General features: G+C 33.6%; 2 protein-coding genes across 6 annotated transcripts in view; one reads left to right on the top strand and one right to left on the bottom strand.

Annotated features, from left to right (window-relative positions):
- LOC148945393 (ubiquitin carboxyl-terminal hydrolase 47-like) overlaps window positions 1–9681 on the top strand; it is a 163981-nt gene extending 154300 nt beyond the window's left edge. For all 3 annotated transcript variants that reach the window (XM_089099421.1, XM_089099422.1, XM_089099423.1), the window contains 3 exons: window positions 1278–1439; window positions 3157–3335; window positions 9365–9681. In XM_089099421.1, coding sequence (XP_088955547.1) covers window positions 1278–1439; window positions 3157–3335; window positions 9365–9548 — 525 coding nt within the window. In that variant the 3' untranslated portion in view covers window positions 9549–9681. The remainder of the gene's footprint in view (window positions 1–1277; window positions 1440–3156; window positions 3336–9364) is intronic.
- Window positions 9682–15506: 5825 nt separating this feature from the next.
- Window positions 15507–20195, bottom strand: part of LOC148945391 (MFS-type transporter SLC18B1-like) — a 110543-nt gene continuing 105854 nt past the window's right edge. For all 3 annotated transcript variants that reach the window (XM_089098560.1, XM_089098559.1, XM_089098558.1), the window contains exon 10: window positions 15507–18882. In XM_089098560.1, the coding sequence (XP_088954686.1) occupies window positions 18724–18882 (159 nt within the window). In that variant the 3' untranslated portion in view covers window positions 15507–18723. The remainder of the gene's footprint in view (window positions 18883–20195) is intronic.

Here is a 20195-nt window from a genome sequence, read left to right as displayed (position 1 = left end):
GTTTTAACAAAGTAACGCATTATTAAAGTAGATTGTTCAAAGTAAAACATTTAAACTAAGATAAAGAAAATCAAATAAAAATTTTTAGTTCAATATTTTAATTTAATTTTGAATACCAAAAACCAATATATTTGACACCTTTATGCTTCATCACTATAAAAAAATAAAAGCTTTTTCAAAATGACAACTAGATAAATACAATCACTCCTAGAAAAAAAGGATAATGCTACACAAAAAACGTTCAGGGGAAAAATAGAGAAAATCCCAGCATTCTGTTCAGGGAAAACACTTATGATTATAGTGGCTTCATATACAATTTCATGGGCACTCCTGCATTTCGAGCAAAAGTTAACGATATATTTTTGCCTAAATTGCCCCTTATTAATTTGTTTTCCTTGTGTTTTCTATAATTATACGAACTTTCTTGTGTACTAATACTGCACTAATTACTAATAAACACAAATATATTTAGGATTACCACAAACAGCTGATTATTTGATTTAATGCTATCAATAATTAAGCTCTTGTACTTTTGTTATTGACAAGGATTGTTATTTACTTACCATTCATTGCTATGAAGAATTTTATTTATCTTTTTTTTTACACGAACCAAATCATAAAGAAAAAATGTTTGTGAAAAACTTGAAAGGGGTCACTCAGTCACAAATTAGAACTTATATCTTCCTTATTAAGAGTCAAAATCTATTGGCAGGCAGCCAACAATGGGGCAACATATTTTTTTATGGTTATTCCTTTTTCTGCTCTCTTTTCTTTTGTTTTCTTATAATTACGTTATAGTCCCAAATTTCCCAGGGGGTGGGGCATGACCCCCCTGCCGGCGTCCATGCTAAGTGTCTCATCAATTATCTATCCTAAAGCCTATTAGTCATCTAGAGTGTTATTTCTGCTCCTTCCAATTCTACTTTCATCTTGTATTTCAGCGTATCTTGTCTCAAGAATAATCGTCCCTTTCTTTCTCCCTGTTTTTCTATATAATTTTACCTCTTGTATTGCATCATCCACTGCTAGCTATGGTTTATGTTTTGTTTATACTGCGCAAAAACACACAGGAGCAACGGCATATCCAGGATTTCTGTCTGGGGAAGGGGGTAAAAAAAATCATAAAATATGCATCAAAAATTGGTTTATATGTGTCCTTGTTACGTTTTTACGAGTTGGACAGAAATTTTCTGGGAGGCTCAAACACGGTATCCCCCCCCCCCCCCAACTCCTGGATATGGCCTTGCGTAGGAGAAATGTTTTCATTTTTTGTTTAGGTTTGTCCAGAGGATAAGGAGGCTCGTCGCGTTCCTGATGGATGTCGTGCAGATAACGTGGTAACTTTATTCACAAGAAGATGGAAGCCAAGCGATTTTGTGTTGGAAGCCTTCAGGGAGATAACCTTTCCAAGTTATGAAATTGATGCTATCAAATCTAAAGTAAGCCATTTTTTATGCTTTCTTACCGTCTTTGTTACCAAGAAATTTATGTTGAGGTCTTGAGTCTTAATGGGTTGTTGGAAACATGCTAATGTGCTTCGGGACTTGTTTTGAATGTACGTGGTACTGTTTATTTGTGTGTGTTTGTATTGTATGGAGATTTAAGTGGTGACCCATTTGTTCAGTATTAAAATATATAATAATTATATAATAAAAATTATAATAATAAAATAAATTATAAACATATAAAATAAATTATAAATATATAAAATAAATATATAAAAAAAATATATATAAAAATAGATTATAATAGTAAAAATTGAACAATGGAAGAGTGCAGTGCATAGAAAGTCCATAAAGTGATCTTTTTCTCTCTGTTTTTAGCCACTAATTAAGTTTTTAAGACTTTTTCTGTCTTCTTGTTTGATTTGTATTTGCCTATTGGAAGTGGCATAATTTCGTTAAAATCCTGGGAGGGGGGAGTCGGAGCCAATCCTCTCAAATAAGTGAAAATGACAGTGAAAACTGAAAATGAGCCATATAGTGCAATAAGGGCAAAGATATACCTGAGAAAACTGACCCGCTTCTGTGGAGGCTTTAATTATGTAGGCTTATCTTAGTCTTGATAACGTTTTTGAAGAAACTATATTTCAGTGGGGGGGGGGGGCAAACTGGTGTCTAGGAGGGGCAGTTGCCACCAAACCCTCCTCCATGCCCCATAGCAAATTACGCCTCTGCCTATTCGTATTTTTGGAACGAAAGTTGAAATTTACTTAGTAGGGGTATCCATGTTGTTTAAGTGCTCTTTTATGGCTTAAGGTCGGAATCACTGCTAAAACTCTGCCTCGGGCCATTAAGTCCCTTGTAAAAAAAATTCACTGTACTTTTTTTATGTTTTATATTTTTATGCCGTATTTGCTACCAAAAAATTTAACTTGAGGTCTAGAGCCTTAATCTCCTGTGGAAGATATGGAAAATGCGTAAATTGATCTTTTATTTCTATTGAGCTACTAATTAATCTTGTAAAAAGCTTGTCATTTTATCCTTGTTTAATCTTTACTCGCCTTTTGATATGATTAGAAAGAAACTGCAAATTTTACCTATCAAAAGCAACCTTGTTGTATACGTGCGCTTTATGGATAATGGGTCACAATTGCTGCTGATACCGAGCTTTTGGCCACCGAGTCTCTTCTTTTTTTGGATATGATAGAGTGACACAAGTTTATTTTTATGGTGACATTACGTATTCAATATGTATATATATATATATATATATATATATATATATATATATATATATATATATATATATATATATATATATATATATATATATATATATATATATATATATATATATATATATATATATATATATATATATATATATATATATATATATATATATATATATATATATATATATATATGAAACAAAAGTGTTTAGTAGGAGTATTTTGGATGAAAATAATTTTCAAAACAAAATGCTGTAATCAAAAGCCATAAGCACTGTAATGTAATAAAAAGTTAGCCTAGAGTACATTGATCTGACAGTGTCTCCTTGTAGTGAATTTTGAAAGATTACTGAAAATGGAACCACTGAAGGTGTTTTCCCTGTGTGTAATATATTTTAACCACGTTAATAACGTGTTAATAACGTTAGCGTTATAATTTGTTTCTAAAGAGACGAGTATACAATCCTCTCTTCTTTTTTTAGTTGTCCTTGCTTTATAACGTGCCTGTAGACGCCGTCCAAATTGCAAAACCTTTAGGATGTTTTCCTTGTGATATGTCATTGTTAAAGATCGATTCAGATCTTGATTGGGAAAGGAAAGCCAGGTCAATTGAAGATTTGCCATATTCTATAAATGAAGATGGTGGTATTTTGTTTTGGAGGTTAGTTTTTCTTTCAGTTTAGTTTTCTGTCGAAATTTATCCCCATTGGCTGGTAACGTGCCCGAAACATTTGCAAAATTTCAAATTACTGTCTTGGACAGTTTAGAGATAGAATTAATTTACTTTTTTTGCATTTAAGTTGCTCTATGGCTTTTAATATTGTACTTTCATAAAAAATAATAAACAAATAAAAAAAAATGGAAGCCATTTTTGCTTAGGCTACTATATATTAACTCGAAAGCATTTTCTGTATCCTTTTATACATTGCAAAAAAGAGAGTTAAATGATCCTACAAAGTACTAAGGGCAGTGAAAATCAAACTTGATTCTTTAAATTTATTAAATGGAAATGTAAGCGCAACCATATATATCTTAAAGTATTTTTAAAATTTGGAAATTCACTTTTAAGGAAGAGATCTCTAAAAGATTGTTGATGTAGAATTGTACGGACGAAAAGCGTTGCAAATTGTAACTAGTTAATTTTGCTTCTTTATTTTCGCGGTTCTAAGTGACAACACTGATTAAAAATTCTAACTGCTCCAAAAACGTCATAATTTTGAAACAACTAAACCAAAAATCTTAGATAATTGCGGTCCAGGGGATGAAAAAGTATTTATCTTGATGTCCTTGGTATTCTAAGGTTATAAGACAAGAAACACCAATGACATTGCTATGCTATCCAGCAGAACTAGGAATTCTTTTTAAATTTGACTTGTGTTGTCTGGTAAAGTCGAGAATTGAGTCTCTTCAGGAGGAGACATACTAGAACAAAGAGACAAAGTTTAGACTGCTAATTTTATGCTTATTTCCATTGTTTGGTTCGTGTTTTGACAATCCATCCCAAGCCCCCTTTTAGTCGTCTCATACAGCATTAGGCGATGAAACAGTAACGTAATAAATGATGAACACTGATTCAAAAACAGATAAAAATGGGAAAAACAAGGAGGTACGATTCATCATGTTTGCTGCTCATTATAAAGTAAGGCTTCAACTCTTTTAGGTTATAGTCTTGGGTTATATGAGACCACTAAAGGGGATTGGGGATGAATTGTCAAAAACGCAAATCAAACCGTGAAAATAGCCATAAAATTACCAATTTAAAAATTGTCTTTTTTTCGAGCATGTCTCCTTCTGAAGAAATCCAATTCTAGACGTTTACCGTGCTTCTTTTTTTTTTTTTTTTTTTTTTTCGTCTGGGTTTTTGTAAATTTTCAGCTTCCAAAACCTTCATTCGTATATTCGATTTTTTAAGACGTTAAACTAAAAAATCATTCGATTTTTAAGATTTTTTAAGACGTTACCACCAGTAGTTTCCTACCTCATTTTAACAACAACTACTACCAGTAACAACTCACTGCACTACCATGTCGCCTGAAGCCAGTACAGCTACGCACGCTCCTCCTCCATCCCAACATTTTAATAACTGATGAAAAAAATTGTTAAATAAATTAATGAAAGGGAGAAATCACTTCTTATTCGAGACTCCTTCAACCAATCTACTTTGATGTCGATATTAATTAGTTAGACAGAATATTCCATAAAACTGATTGACTTGAGGAATTAAAAGCAAAAACTTTAAAGAAGAAAAAAGACCTTGAGGTTTTTTCTTTTAAACGTACTGTTTACAAACGTTGACAAGTAAGGAATGCAATCTTTTTTTAACATGTATTAACGAACAATTGACGTCTCATTGTTTGAATTAATCAGGTAGAAACTTCTGCAACTATATAACCTAAAAAAAAATCAGAAATTATTTTTTTTTTAACGTACATGTATTAACGTACAAATGACGTCGGATTGTTTGAATTAATCAAGTAGAAACTTTTGATCAGTTTAAATCAGAGTTTACTACTAACAGTCTTCAAATTAACGAGGATAAATCAAAGGTTTTGAGGTTTAACCCACTTAAACGCGATTTTACCTGCCCCTCGATTTTGTTCCCTTCTGCTTCGTGTGCAACTATCTTGGGCGTCACCTTTAGTGTGGACTGTTCATTCTCTATTCACGTACATGAGCTGGTAAAGAAGGGGCAGTATGCTATGCGGACACTAGTGGCGATGCGCCGCCTGGATTTTCCAATATATAAACTGAAAACGGCGTACTTCACTTTTATTCGACCCATCCTTGAATATGCGTGTCCCGTCTAGGGCCCGCAAGTTCATGACATAGATTATTTAAGTGATGATCTGGAAGGGACGAGCTGTAAAAGTCATTCTTTGTGACAAATAAGTAGATTACAGCTCCTCTCTGAAGTCACTTGAAATACCAAGCCTTCGTGATCGCCGTTTTCAGCTGATGATTCGTTTTGACCAGTTTTTATTGTCTAGTCCTGTACATCGGACAATATTACCACCTGAAATGCCTGTCCGCGCAAATACCAGAAGCAAGATCAAGCTTATGCCCGTCTCTTGCCGCACAAACAGACTCAGTAACTCCTTTGTTCCTTTCTTCATAAGTGCTCCTTTCATAAGTGTTCCTTTCTTTCTAGATCCATTCAGGGTTCGATTAGCAAATAAGCAATATTTATTTGTGGTGATTTTAACATGGATTTGAAAAATGAGAATGCACCGCCTACTCAAATATTACTTTCCTCCCTTCCTAGTGGTATTTTCTGCTACCAAAACCGAAGCTGTTTTCTTATGTGCACAACTCAGACTCCATTCCCGATTTGGATTTCAATCAAACGGACGCCCATCAGATGCAGGGTACCATTGTTGACGTTTCAAGCGACATCCTAACAAGCGATCACTTAAGTTTACAGTTTCGAATTAGCTTTTCTCTGCCTCTTCATGTGCAAAAGCCCAAGTGTTTTTCTAAGTCTTGCTGGAATCATCTTGATATATCTGTATATCAGAGAACATTAGATTCTATGTTGTCAATAATCCAGATTCCATTTCATCTTTTATGTACGTCCATAAACGGGAACACTTGCGATTTGGATTTTTACTTGGTGGGACCAGTTCATTCAATCAATGTTGCTGCTTAATTCTCTCTTCCTTTAGCCAAAATTCGAGTTTGGACACGTAAAAAGGGGTGGAGTGAAGACTTTGAACTTCAGAGAGCCAGACATCGACACAAGTTCTTTTTTCGTATTTGGGCTGACTGCGGTTATCCAAGGTCAGGTAGTTTATTTCAGATCGTCAAGTATACAACGCGTGTATATAGAAAAACGGTGCGGCAATGGAAACGGCGTCAAATCTACAACCTCACGCGGGATACTAAAAATAACCCAGCTGTTGTGGCATCACGTATCAAAATTTACATCGACTTCTTCATTTGAGGACAATCCGATTGATTTAGGCTCTTGGGAAAGTCATTTTTCCACATTATTTTCTGAAGATCTTCCTCCTCTTATAAAAACATTTCGGTTTATTCTTTTGGGTCATTTTGCAAAGTTAGACCATGCTAAAAAACGATAGTAGGATCACGCCGGCATTTATTCTGGTGCATATTCGATGTCTTAAACCAGGTAAAGCACCGGGTTCAGACGGCCTGCAACCCGAAAATCTGATGTACGGGACAGTAAAATTGTTATGAACATCTTGCTATTTTATTCCAGGCTAGTATCACCCAGCAGCAAGTTCCTGATACGGTATGTGAAGATCTAGTAATGTGCATTTTTAAGAGAAATAAAGACCCGAAGTCCTGTGACGCATTTAGACCGATTACAGTAAGTTCGACGATTGGCAAGCTTCTTGATGAGCTTATCTATAATGAAATGAGCACAAAATGTGACCATGGCGATAACCATTTTGGTTTTCATGTAGGGCTTGGCGTGCAGAACTACCATGCAACTTCTCGATAGGCATAAAAAGTCAAAAAGTAAACTCTACGTTTGTGCCATTGATACTTCAAAGGCTTTTGACTGCGTTCTTCACTCCCATGCAATTCCGTCTCTCTTTAGAAGTGAAGTTAATCCATTTGGTTGTGCCTCTTTATGGCAGTGGTATCAGAAGTCCTCAATCCGGATACGTTTGCATGGTACTGTTAGTAATCGTATTTGCGTGCGCCGTGGTGTTAAGCAAGGTTCTGTTCTTAGTATGGCAATATTTAATAACTATTAGACTAGTCACTCGATAGATTCCACCTTACTTAATTAAGCCATATATCGATCCAAGGCACTTGTCATATTCCGATGACATTCTTCTCTTGGCTGATAATCTTGGGGCACTCCAGAACGCCGTTGATGTTGCTTGCTCCGGACTGAATGAAATCGATCTTTCATTTGCTACTTCCAAAACAGAAATTCTTGTCTTTGGACCGGAGACCGCCTCCAATGATAAAATCCAAGTTGGTCTCGCTACAATCTCATCTTCCAGTTCACTTAGGTATTTAGGCCTTCTATTTGGAACTTCAATTATATCCATTAGGCGCTTATAATTGATTCTTTGAAAGAAAAATTTAGAAATCTTACGGTCTCCTCGTCAGGGTAAAGAGCCAATTTGGTTATAGAAACCTTGGTCAGCTATATAATGCATTTTTGCACCGCATGTGTTGTTTTTGACACCTTTTTGGAAATTTTTCTCTGCATCTGATAAAAGGCAAGTCGGATCGCTGTTCTTTAGGTTCTCCAAATATTTTCTTAGTATCCCCATTTGTACGCGGTAATAGTTACATTTCCCGACGGTACGGTGTTTTTGAAATTTGTCAAAAATTGACGAACTGTCACATAGGTTTTCTGACTGCTGCAACAGAATTGTTGTCAATTTCCTTACCTTCTTTCCTTACCTGTTGACTTACCTTCTATCAAGTGCCCAGCGTCGCTAGTTTTGAAATTTTATAATGTTTGACCCATGTACTAAAGTATGACGAAGGCAAAGAAAAAGGGTTGAATCACTGATTCAACCGGGAGTGAGTGGGTAGAGCCGTATAGGTACCAGCCGGCCTACAGGCCTTAAACTGCTGAGGATAGGCAGCTCAAGTACCCACACTTCCCACGACACATCATTAGAATTAAGTAGCTTTACAGGGAGAACCAGTTTTTAGCTTATTGGGGGACGTTTTTGATTATATCTGTAGATACTTTTATGGAGTCAAAGGGGCGAAAGCAGTAATTTGGTAGTCCTTATACCCTCATGCAGTTTTGGAACTGAAACTGGATGCTGAATAAGTGTTTAAAAGTTAAAGTTGTCAAGAATTGTGCGTAATTTTTGTCTGTGTCTTTTTTGTTTTTCTTTTGATTTTCTTATACTCCTCTTTAGTGCATTTTTGTTTTGTACAGAGGTTAACAATAAATTATTGTTATTATAATCTAAAAAAAAATCAGGAATTTATTTTTTAACGTACATGTATTAACATGCATTAACGTGCAAATGACTTCCGATTGTTTGAATTAATTAAGTATTACGCAATTATATAATCTCAAAAGAATCAGGGAATAATTTTTTAACGTATATGTATTAACGTACAAATGGCATTCAGATTGTTTGAATTAATCAAGAAGAAACTTACGCAACTATATAATCTCAAAAATCGAGAATAATTTTTTTAACATACATATATTAACATGCATTAACGTACAAGTGACTTCGGATTGTTTGAATTAATTAAGTAGAAACTTACACAAATATTTAATCTAAAAAATCAGGAATTCATTTTTTAACGTACATGTATTAACGTATGAATGACGTCGGATTTTTTTGAATTTATCAAGTAGAATCTAAGGCAATTATATAATATCAAAAATCAAGAATTAATTTTTTGACGTATATGTATTAACATGTATTAATGTACAAACAACGTCTGATTATTTGAATTAATCAAATAGACAATTACGCAAGTATATAATCTCAAAAAATCAAGAATTATTTCTTTTGGAAAAAATAATCCATACGTTGTTATGTAGTTTTTTGTAGTAGCGGGCGTCAGATTTCAAAAAAAAAAAGGCGAGTGAAAAATCGGCAAAAATAAGTTAAAACCTATAGCATCAAACAAGGGGGTAAAAAATTTGTGTTTTGATGTCATTGGGGCTTAACGGCATATCACGTATATTATTGATAATTAGCTTCTTAATTTATGTCTTTTTTACAGGGATTCCCACGAAACTCTAAAAGTCTTAACTGATGACGAAAGAAAGGCAATGAATATTAAAGAGAATGCCCGTTTACAGCGGACGAATACCTATACGACATCTTCATATAGCCGCAAGGAGAAAGCTTTAAAAATCTATTACGAATCTACAGTTCAACCAATAAGCGATATCGATGTTGATTGAATCTTTCTCGTCTATAATTTTAAAGTGCTGATTTCTTGGACGTGTACTAAATTCGAAGCGAAATTGGTAAAAAAGAAAAAAATTGACGTTATTCTGTTTCTGCCTGATTACTGAATAAAAGAAAACATTATAATTGTTTTTGTTTTATTGTTCTATTCCTTTATTAGAATAATATTTATTTAGCAGCAGATCCAGGATTTTTCTTTGGGGCAGAGAGGGGAGCTAGAATTTGAGATGAGAGCTGCCCGAAAGTAGATTGAGCCACTGAAAGGGAAAGTGACTTCTGGACCCACTGCTGCTTTGATTTAGGCTAGTTTGACTGTCAACTAAGCCATAATGCTTTAAAGGTCATTTTGGAATTTACTTCTCAGTTCTTTAACGCCAGCACGTGAGATTGATTAACTCAGTTCATTTTCCAGTACCGAGATTGGGTAATAAAATACGTCGAAATTTTTTTCCGAAAAGATTATTTGCATATCCTACCCTTTGCTAGATGATGACGAAATTTAACCTAATATCTTTTTGAATTTCCATAACTAAGCTTAACAATGAATTAATTTTTAAATGTCCGTTATAAAAGCGAAGAAGAAAATTCCAGTTAACCTCAATTAAATTACATTAATGTTTGAAAAAGAACGATAATTAAACCCAATGAGTAGCTTTTGTACAAATAGTATTCAATGCTCAGTTTTTCATTACCGTTTTGAAGCTCTCAAAATTTACTTCTTTTTGAAGTTATAACTCGATTTGATTTCGGTTCGGTAATTTGATTTCGGTAATTTGACAAATACTGTCATACTGTATCGTAGTCTTTGTCAATTCAACTCAAACTAGGGACCACGAGACTTCTTTAACAAGTTTGCAAAGGCTAGTCTACATATTAATAACCTCAGCGTATCATGGAACTCGCCATGGCATTTTTGGAGCAACAAGTAGAACAACAATCGATTGAATATTTTCTTGTGGAAAAGGCAATAATTCCTATGTATGGCTGTAAGTTACGGATAAATATACTCAAGACAGCAGATAAGCGAAGGGGGAACCAGAAGCCATGTGGGAATCTGAAAATCATAACTGCCTAGATACGGGGAGTTTTTCGATGCCGAAGGATAATATAATCCCATCCTTAAAACCCGGTTTCAGATCGCTATAAAGGATAGAAACAAAATGGAGCAAGAGATGGCGTTGCTTCTCCAAAATAAGGAAATACAGTTGCTTCTCCAAAACCTGATGTACAGGAGGCGATCTCGCGGAAAATCAGACCTTTAATTTAAACATATCAGAGTATCCCTAATTTGAAGGAGGAGGTGACAATTCATTACTTAGGGCTTTTGCTACCGTCTTCCAGGCTGAAATGTTTGGAATAAACCAGGTAGCTAAGAAACTAAGGAAAATAGAAATCAAAGGTTGGAATTTGTATCTTAACTGATAAAAAAGCATACTCCAGGGATATTGAGAATACTAAGAGCAGGCAAAAAATTAAATTAGGATTCTATAAAGCAGTAAACAGATTACCATCGAATGGAAACAGAATTGCACGGATGAAGCAGCTAAGACTGTGTCATCACTGACATGCTAAGAATGGGAACATTTTATTCCCATCTCTCAAAGCTGCTGGAAACCGATAATAAGGACACAAAGCAATGAGAGGGCAGAGCGAAACGGACACCGAAAGGCGGGTTGTCAAGAAACATTAAATAATTCTGAGTTGAGGGAAATGAATAAATAAAATAAATATATACTGTTCCACTGACAATCTAAAACATGGAAATGCTATCCCATTGAGAGTTTGAAATCTGGATGGTTAATTTCAAAATCTGTAAAATCTAATTTTAAAGATTATGGTTTTGATAGATTGTGGGTTTTGAATGGTAGGCCTATAGATGCTGCTGTACCAAATTGCGCGATTCAAAAACTCCAGTTTCTGAAATCCTTTTTCCCATTGTCAATTTTAGATCTTGTTTTGAGAATCTGGCTTTTTAGTGGGAAAGACCTGTCGTTTTTTAAAAATTAAGAGTACGAAAACGGATTTTATTCCATATCACCTCTATTAGCTTTGTTCAAATTTACGGCTTTTCAATTGCCAGCTAGAGTAATGGATGGACTATTAAACCGTCAATCTACATTCATTTGTTGTTTTGTTTATTAATCCTGGTTATGATGTTTTTGTTTTTTTTCGATATTATGAGAAATCGGAATATTCAGCTTGAAATAAGGATTGTTTTAAGCAATGTACGAAAGTTTGTTGAAGAATCAATCATTATGATACCTTGTGGCAGTGCACGGGTTGAAGGTGCGCTTTCTGATTGATAGGTCGCCGGTTCAATCCCGCTTGTCGCAAGGAAATTATTAGCATGTTCCCAAATTGTAATTTTTTAATCTAATTAATAAGTCTATTGTTCGAATGTATTTTTTTTTTACACAAATATGCTGCTGCCTTACTTTTGCATAATGAGATTTACCCTGGGTTGTGCAGAACTTAATTTATTTGTAATTCGGAACTTTATAGCGGCCAAATTGGTTATAAGGCTCAGACTGGCTTCTCTATAAAGGTGATTATAAAATATTTATATAAAAAAATTTGCAAACCGGGGATTTCAATTGTGGAGGAGCTGCGTTCTCCTGATTTTAGGCCCCCTGGCCTTGATTAAAAATAATTTTTGGAGAAATATCATCAAAAAATACCTTTATAATGTGTTCAAAATAGGAAATAATAAACTTGTGTCTTCATAATGACTGGTGCAACTACTAAACAAACTTTGAATAGTGTTGATTTAAAATCTCTGTTTAATTGTCAATCAATGTATATGAATACATGACGCATAACATACGAAAATCATTCAGCCTGCCCACGGTATGACTCAATTCTGCTCTCGAAAAATTACATTAATTACTGACATTTTTTTCCTTTTCTAAGGAAGCCTATAGTTAAAAAAATCTGATGGACAATAAACTTCTGTATTTCTTTCGTATAACAAAAAGAAAAAAAAATGCATACGCCGCGTTATGTGAATGGACAACACTGCCCTGATTAACTTAAAACCATACAATTTTTTGTTTTAATGAGTCAATCGACGTCAACCCGAGTACAAAACCGTACCTTAATACTAACAATAGAGATTCTAATAAATTGGGTTTGACTGCTTCATTAAAAGGTAATTTTTCCTAAACAAAGTTTATTGACATACGACTTTTTCGCTATAGGAGACAGAATCATTTTTTATATTTGCTTTTTTTTATGAAGCATATAAAAAAAAATATATTCTTTTGTAAATACCCCTGTCCCAGGAAAGTTGAGGGGTGTCCTAAAAACAAAATCATTTTTGTACTGTCATCTTAAAATTTAGCAGTGCTTGTCTCAAAATATAATTTTTCATGCTTCATAGGGGGGTGGGATTTCTAAGCCCCACCCCTCCTTCTGCGGATGAAGAATGACAGATTGCCCAAGATCTTCTATGTCAGGCAACTGTCTAGGGCCGATGGAAAATCAGGTCACTCCCGAATGGAGTGGGAGGATGTAAGAAAAGATTTAATTAACTACTATCGCTAACAACTCATCGCAGGACCGAGCCACCTGAGGCTGACACAGCTACGCAAGCTCCTCCTCCATCCCAGTCTATTCAAAGCCTCCCTCTTTACACCCTCTCAGGAAGTTAGCATTTCCTTTAAATTTTTCTTTATGACATCCTCCCACCCCAGACAAGGACGAATTGCTTTCCGTTTAGCCCAAGACGGTTGGCCGAAAACGACAATCTTCGGTAATCTGTCATCCTTCATCCGCAGAACGTGCCCTAGCCATCTCAACCTTTTTTTCATTATAACCCTAGAAAGCGGAATTGAACCACGTTTTTCGTACAGCCTACTGTTTGAAATACGGTCAGTCAGCCGGGTACCCAGAACAATCCGTAGGCAATTTCTCTGTTACTTATTCCTAGTCTTAATGACTTAATCTTCTTAACATTAATTTTAAAACCTATCCTAGTACCCTGAACTCGCAAAACCTTTAAAAGTTCGTTCATTTTGCTAATATTTTCATCTAGGATGCTTAAATCATCAGCATAATATAAGCCCAGGAGCGTTTTTCCTTCCTATTTGATTCCGTGGTCTCCCATTGCCTTTCCAGTGCTCCTTAAGACAAAGTCCATCAAAATGATCCATAAAAAGAGGGATAGAACACAACCCTGCTTAACTCCTCATTTAAGACAAAACCAGTTGCTAACTTCATTTCCTACCTTAACCGCAGCAGTGTTATTCTCGTACATAGCACTAATCACTTTAATGTATATGTCTGGTAAAAGAAAAGGTGTAAAGCAAGGCCGTATCCAGGAGGGGGGGGGGGCTAAGGAGTTTGAGCCCCCCCCCCCCAAATGTTCGTCTGGCTCGTAAAAACGCAACAAGAATGAATAAAAAATTTGACATGTTTTTATAATTTTTTTGTACCCCCCCCCCCCCAAAAAAAACGTTTTGTAACCCCCTCCCCCTAGCTGCGTTGGCCTCAGAGAGCTTGGTGCTACAGTGAGTTGTTAGTAGTAGTAGTGTGAATCTGTCTCCTGGATACGCCACTATATGTGGGCCATCCTCCAAATTGGATTATCCATCCTCAGAAATGAGTCATTTCGAAATGGAAACCATATTGATATCATATTCTTCATTTTGCGATCATTCTATTCTTTTTTTTATCTGGTTTTCTTCCAAATCTGAAGCCTAAAGACCTGAAATCTATCCGGACTTATTATTTTAAATTTTTTCGGTACCTTTTGTGCCTCCCTCAGTGGTTCCGGAACCGGCATCTAATATCGCGATCCGTCCTCCCTGATTTACGGGAAAAAGTGACTGCTTGCGGGAAAGCTTTCGTTATCTGCAGGTCTTACTGCGCAACATAATCTACGTCGTTTTATGTAAATAATTGCTAAGTGTGCGAGTTTGCTTTTTTGTTTTTTTTTGTTTTTGTTCTTGATGTACTCCACATCTTTTTGTTCATAGTGGGTAATAAATAAATCATTATTATTATTATTAAAGAATTAATAAACAGACCAAGATTTAGTAAAGAAAGAGCTCGCCCATAGAAACAAAAAACTTAGAAACCCGTTCAAAAAATCTCAAAAGGATCAAAGGGGGTACAAAAGAATTTTTTCGGGGAAAGGGAGGTACGAAAAAAACTTTGAAAAACGCATCAAAAATTTGTTTATACTCATTTTTGTTTAAAAAAATGAATAAAAAAAACAACACAAAAACACATTTTGTTAATAAAAAACACGCGCTAAAAAGGGAAGAACAAATATAGTAAACTGTTCAAATATTTTCTCTAAATATTTTTGGGGCCTGAGACCCCCCCCCCCACCCCACACACCCAAGAAAAACATCGATGTCTCTGATCAGCAGAAACTATGGGGCAATTTTTCGCGAATGATTCGCGAATTTTTCGCGATAGATTCCTAGGATCGCCACCCATGTTTTTTTTAGGAAAGAGACGTTACGCTCTACCGAGCAAATTTTCCAATCCCTAAATTGAGGAACTCTTAGTTTTTGAATATTTCTTTCTCTCTCACTGTATAAGTTTAATTTGTGTGCAAAATTACTGTGTAGTTTGCCTCATTTCCAAGTCATAATACTACATGGAGTTAAGGCTCGTAAAAATTATAAGCTATATATATATATATATATATATATATATATATATATATATATATATATATATATATATATATATATATATATATATATATATATATATATATATATATATATATAAAAAAATATAAATATAAATATATATATATATATATATATAAATATATATATATATATATATATATATATATATATATATATATATATATATATATATATATATATATATATATATATATATATATATATATATATATATATATATGTATATAACTCCACAAGGTTAGGTCTTCTACAACACTGGACTAAATATGGCACCATTTTTGAAACATCTATGAAATAACCAATTTTTATTTTCGATTTAGCTTTTAAAAAGTAAAAATATTTGCTCATGTTGCAGACCTTAAACTAGACAAAGAAAAGTAATCAAGAGCACAATTTAAGTAGCGTCACTATATCACTAATAATGGTGCTAAGTAAACAATTCATATCACTTACGACCCTTTGACTAGTCGTAAAATAAATAATATACTAAAATCAACAAAATATTCAGCAAATACGTAAAGATAATCTGCACTATGCAAAAAGTATAATTTCATTACTGAAACGAGTTGTTCAAAAACCAAATCGATCAATTCGTTTTGCCATTTTAACACGGCTAGCAATAACAAGTACTAGAAGGGAGTTCGATTTGACGTCTGAAAAACTCAAGTAACCTGCATCTTTTTCGGAAGTAATAAAGCCAGAAAAGAGAACTGTTTCAAGAAAATCAAATAACTGTTCTAGATATCAGGTCGTGAGGCCCATAACAAAATAAATAATTTCAGAGACCACACTGGCTAAGCATTACAAAACGAAAAACATCGTAAAGAAGAGAAAACGAGGATAATAACAGCCAGAGAAAAATAGAAGAGAATTACGCATATATTCCGGTCGAGACCTTCGCTCGAATAATAAAAATAAATTATAAAATAAATACAATTATTTGTTATAAATAAAAAAATTGTATATAATAATAAAAATTGTATATAATAATGAAAATTGTATTTTTATAAATAATAAAAAATAGAGATAAGAGTCCACGGGACAACTTAAAAAGAACAAAAAAAATGTTAAAACTGATTTCTTGAAAATACTTACTAATTGAAAAATGCTACACAAAAACATCCATACTAGACGAATACTGGACTGAAAAACTATATCTAAAAATATCAACTACGAAAACAGAATTGGGTGATTAAATGTTTTGAGCGACAGCAGATACCACAGGTTATTTTGTCTTTCACCTATCAATAGTCTCTTAACTGTCTTCCGGTTAACAGCTTAGATTCCGGTTAAGAGCTTGGATTAGCTCTGCAAAATGAAGAAGAGACAGACCCTTGCAAAGTAAGACCCCCTCCTCAGTTTGTCCCCAGGGATATCGGACAAATTAAAACACGAAATTCCCTCTTTTTATATTTGTACACCATAAAAACACAATTTCTTTGGGGTAATCCTCTAGTACCGTCTGACCCTTTGACTTATGGGTACCCATGACAATTAGGACTGGGAACAAAATTTTGCTGCTAATCTTTAAGTGTATCATTTCCAGACAGAGCATTTGAGACTGAAAAACAAAGCAGTCTTTGAACAAGGTAGTGAAGGATTGGTTTCCTAAAAAATCCTCATTAACTCCTCATTAATTTAATCAATTAAAACAATTAACTTGATAAACGATTAATAAGGAATCCATAGACTATCGTTATAGATTAAGATTCCTTAAATCAAAACCCTTATAACATGGGGAACATTTTCTTTCTTTTTTTTCATCTAATATGACTTGGAAATTTTTCAGGTATACAAAAGTAAAACTTCGCAGTAAATAACAGCAATTTTTTGCGGTGCAGCTAAACTGAAGACCAAAATCAATTAGACAGAGCTAATCCGATAAGAATTAAGAAAAAATGTTGCTGTTGTTGTGGCTAATTTAGAAGAATAATCTTGTAACAAAATTACCAAGGATTCTGGTTAATTTGGAGAATTCTGGAAATTTATAATTGATATATGTAATTCTGTAATTAAAATAGATAGAATTCTATTTTTGTAATTTAAATAATTCTAAGAATTCTGGTTATTTAAAGTGACATTTTAATTTTAACCCCATAGAAATGCAGATTTCATAATGTTACTTGTATATTTTATGCATCTCAATATATCTCTTCGAAATATTCTACTTTTAATAAAGTTAAAAAACTTACGTAGGCTACGTTCATTTCTTAAATCTTGTTTTGAGACGTGGCGTGTCACGTTTGTTATTTTGAGTTGGTAGTTTAAGCTGATACTGCTAGAATTTTTTCTTTGTGCGTATTAATTAATCCTTAATTTTTTGTATTTATGAGGGAAATATAAATATAAAAATAACAGTTATACTATCGTTATAAAAATTACTGTGCGTGCTTCAAAACCTTCTCATTTTTAGAAAGTTCAACGGAATGTTTCCAAATCTTTTCGAAGCTTCGCTTCTAGAGATAATTTCTTTTTCAAACACTTTCTTAATGTCCCCCCCCCCTAGACATTTATATATATTTGTTTTGGAAATGCCTTTTGAGCTTGTTTATGTTCTATCGAATCTACAAAAACGGCTAAACACGCAATAATATCTTGAGTGAAACTCATTTCAAAGCGGTTCCCACCTACATCCCCCATTTAGGTTGGCCAAAATCAAACTATGTTAAGTATCGAAACCGAGTTTTGAGTAATCGCAGTAACAGGTAACTAGCATAAATACGTTAAAAGATTGTGAGCAACATATTGGGCTCCAAATAAAATGAAAAGAAGAGTTCTTGAGAGTTCAGAGTTCAAATGGATCAAGTCCAAAAAAAACTTTCGAGACATGTAAGTCAAGTAACTAAAATTGAAGTACTTATTGAGGCACATAAATATGAAAAATAGAAGTAATATAAACTGTAAGACTAAATTACAATATAAAATTGGGAACTTTCAATTGAAAGCTGAGAGTAATGAACAGAGACAGGGATTTAGTTCCCAGCGGCTACGGACGGAAATAAGATACTTTTAAAGCATTTCATCAGCTGCTTAACGACCTCGGTCAATACATGAATTATCTAAGCCATTGCATGCGGTAAAAGTATTGCCTTGGGTGATTTGTACTTCAAAAACATCAAAATATGAAAGTCATTCAATTTTATTGAAATTAAAAATTTATTTGCATCTGAAATTGGAACTAAAATTTACTCCAAAATCCTTAATATAGTGCCCTCACAGAGGTAATATAGTTGAGCTTATAATAATTTATGATCCAAACATAGTTTTTTTTGCGGGTGGGCGAGGAGAGGAATGGTGTAATGAAAAAGATCAAATTATACGAAATTTATTCAAAACAGAAAAATACCCGGGGGAGGTGCACGAGGAGTTCAACCCCATTTTTTACAACCCTAATCGTGCGCCTAAACCTAAACGAAGAATGTTGCTAAAACGTTCTGGTTTCGGACGGCCAAGAACTTTAAGACCAACCAAAAAAATAAATTACTATGGAAAATTTTCGTTAAAATTCACAAGATCCGTATAGTACAGATGAGGCCACAGATGAGGTCGATTGTTCTAATAGAGATGCATTTTCAAGAGCTTGTCTATCCTCTTCAGGCAAAGTTTCAACTTGCCGACAACGTTTAATAAAGAAACGAAAGACAACGATAAGCCAAGCCTGAAATGAACAACTATATTAGAAATAATAAATAAATAAAAACACGAAGACAATACTGGTTAAAATTATACTAAACACTGGAACAGTAAACAATAGGAAATAATAAAGGAAATGAAAAAGTTAACAGAGCAATAAAAAAGTAAATACTAAACAATAGTTAAATAGTAAGAATTGGATCCCACAGCAAATAGAACAGTTAAGGAACCAAAAAATTGAAGTCCATTTTCAAATTTTGTAAGATAAAGACAACAGTGGTTAAAACTATGCCAAACACACAAATAGTAAAAATAGTTAACAACAATAGCAATTAGTAAAATAAATCAAAAGAAAATAAAAAGGTAAAAAAAATATAAATAAAAAAAGGAAGTTGTAAACAATAGTAGTAAACAAACTCAAAACTAAAAAATCGTAAAGAAGAGAAAACGAAGATAATTATAAGCAGTAAAAAATCGATGAGAAGAATGCAATTATTTCGATCGAGACCTCCACTTGACCGTCCTTAATGCTAAATAACAAAAAATAAATAAAATAAAAGTCCAAAGGATAACATAAAAACGAGACCTTAACACTCAAACTAAAATAAGAAGATCCTTTCCAAGCAAAGATGAAAGGGTAACTGTATAAAAATCCATCCAAAAATTGTATTTCACAACCCAATAGAATCTCTGGCAACACCATACCTGGTAAGCAATTAACCTTTAAGAATGCTTCAAATAAAATGAAAGTTTGAAATGCCATTTCAATATTTCAGTATTTTTTATTCAGTTACACTTTCCTCGTCTTTTTCTTTCACTTTCAGTGTTTGTTTAAGCGTTTGTTTTTTATATTGCCTTGTGGACTTTTATCTGTATATTGTTTTTTGTTATTCAGGACTGAGAAGACCTCAAGCGGAGGTCTCGACCGAAATATTTGTATTCTTTTCTTCGATTTTTCACTAGCTGTAATTATACTCGTTTCCTCTTCTTTAAGATTTTTTTTTGTTTTTCATGATTAGCCAGTGTTGTCTCAGAACTTATTTGTAAACAATAGCTGGATCACACAGCCGATAGAACAATTAAGGAGCTAAATAATTGAAATCCATTTTTGGAGTTTTGCAATTTAGTATCAAAGCACTATATTTGCCTTGTTATGTACGTTTACTAGATTTATCCTAGTAAACCTAGCTAGGACAAATAATTTTTGTTTTATCTACAATACTTGTTATATTGGTGTAATGCTAGGATAAACAAGGATAAAACAAAAATTACACCAAAACAACGTTAAAAACAATCTGAATAGAACAAACAAAATCTTTTTTTTTAGAAGCAATTTTT

This window comes from Artemia sp. Qi Xiang Cuo, chromosome 13 (genome assembly GCF_049724085.1).
Source record: "Artemia sp. Qi Xiang Cuo chromosome 13, ASM4972408v1, whole genome shotgun sequence".
In the NCBI taxonomy this organism is placed as follows: domain Eukaryota; kingdom Metazoa; phylum Arthropoda; class Branchiopoda; order Anostraca; family Artemiidae; genus Artemia; species Artemia sp. Qi Xiang Cuo.
The sequence above is the reverse complement of the archived record's forward strand: the minus strand, read 5'-3'. Positions and strand labels throughout refer to the sequence as shown.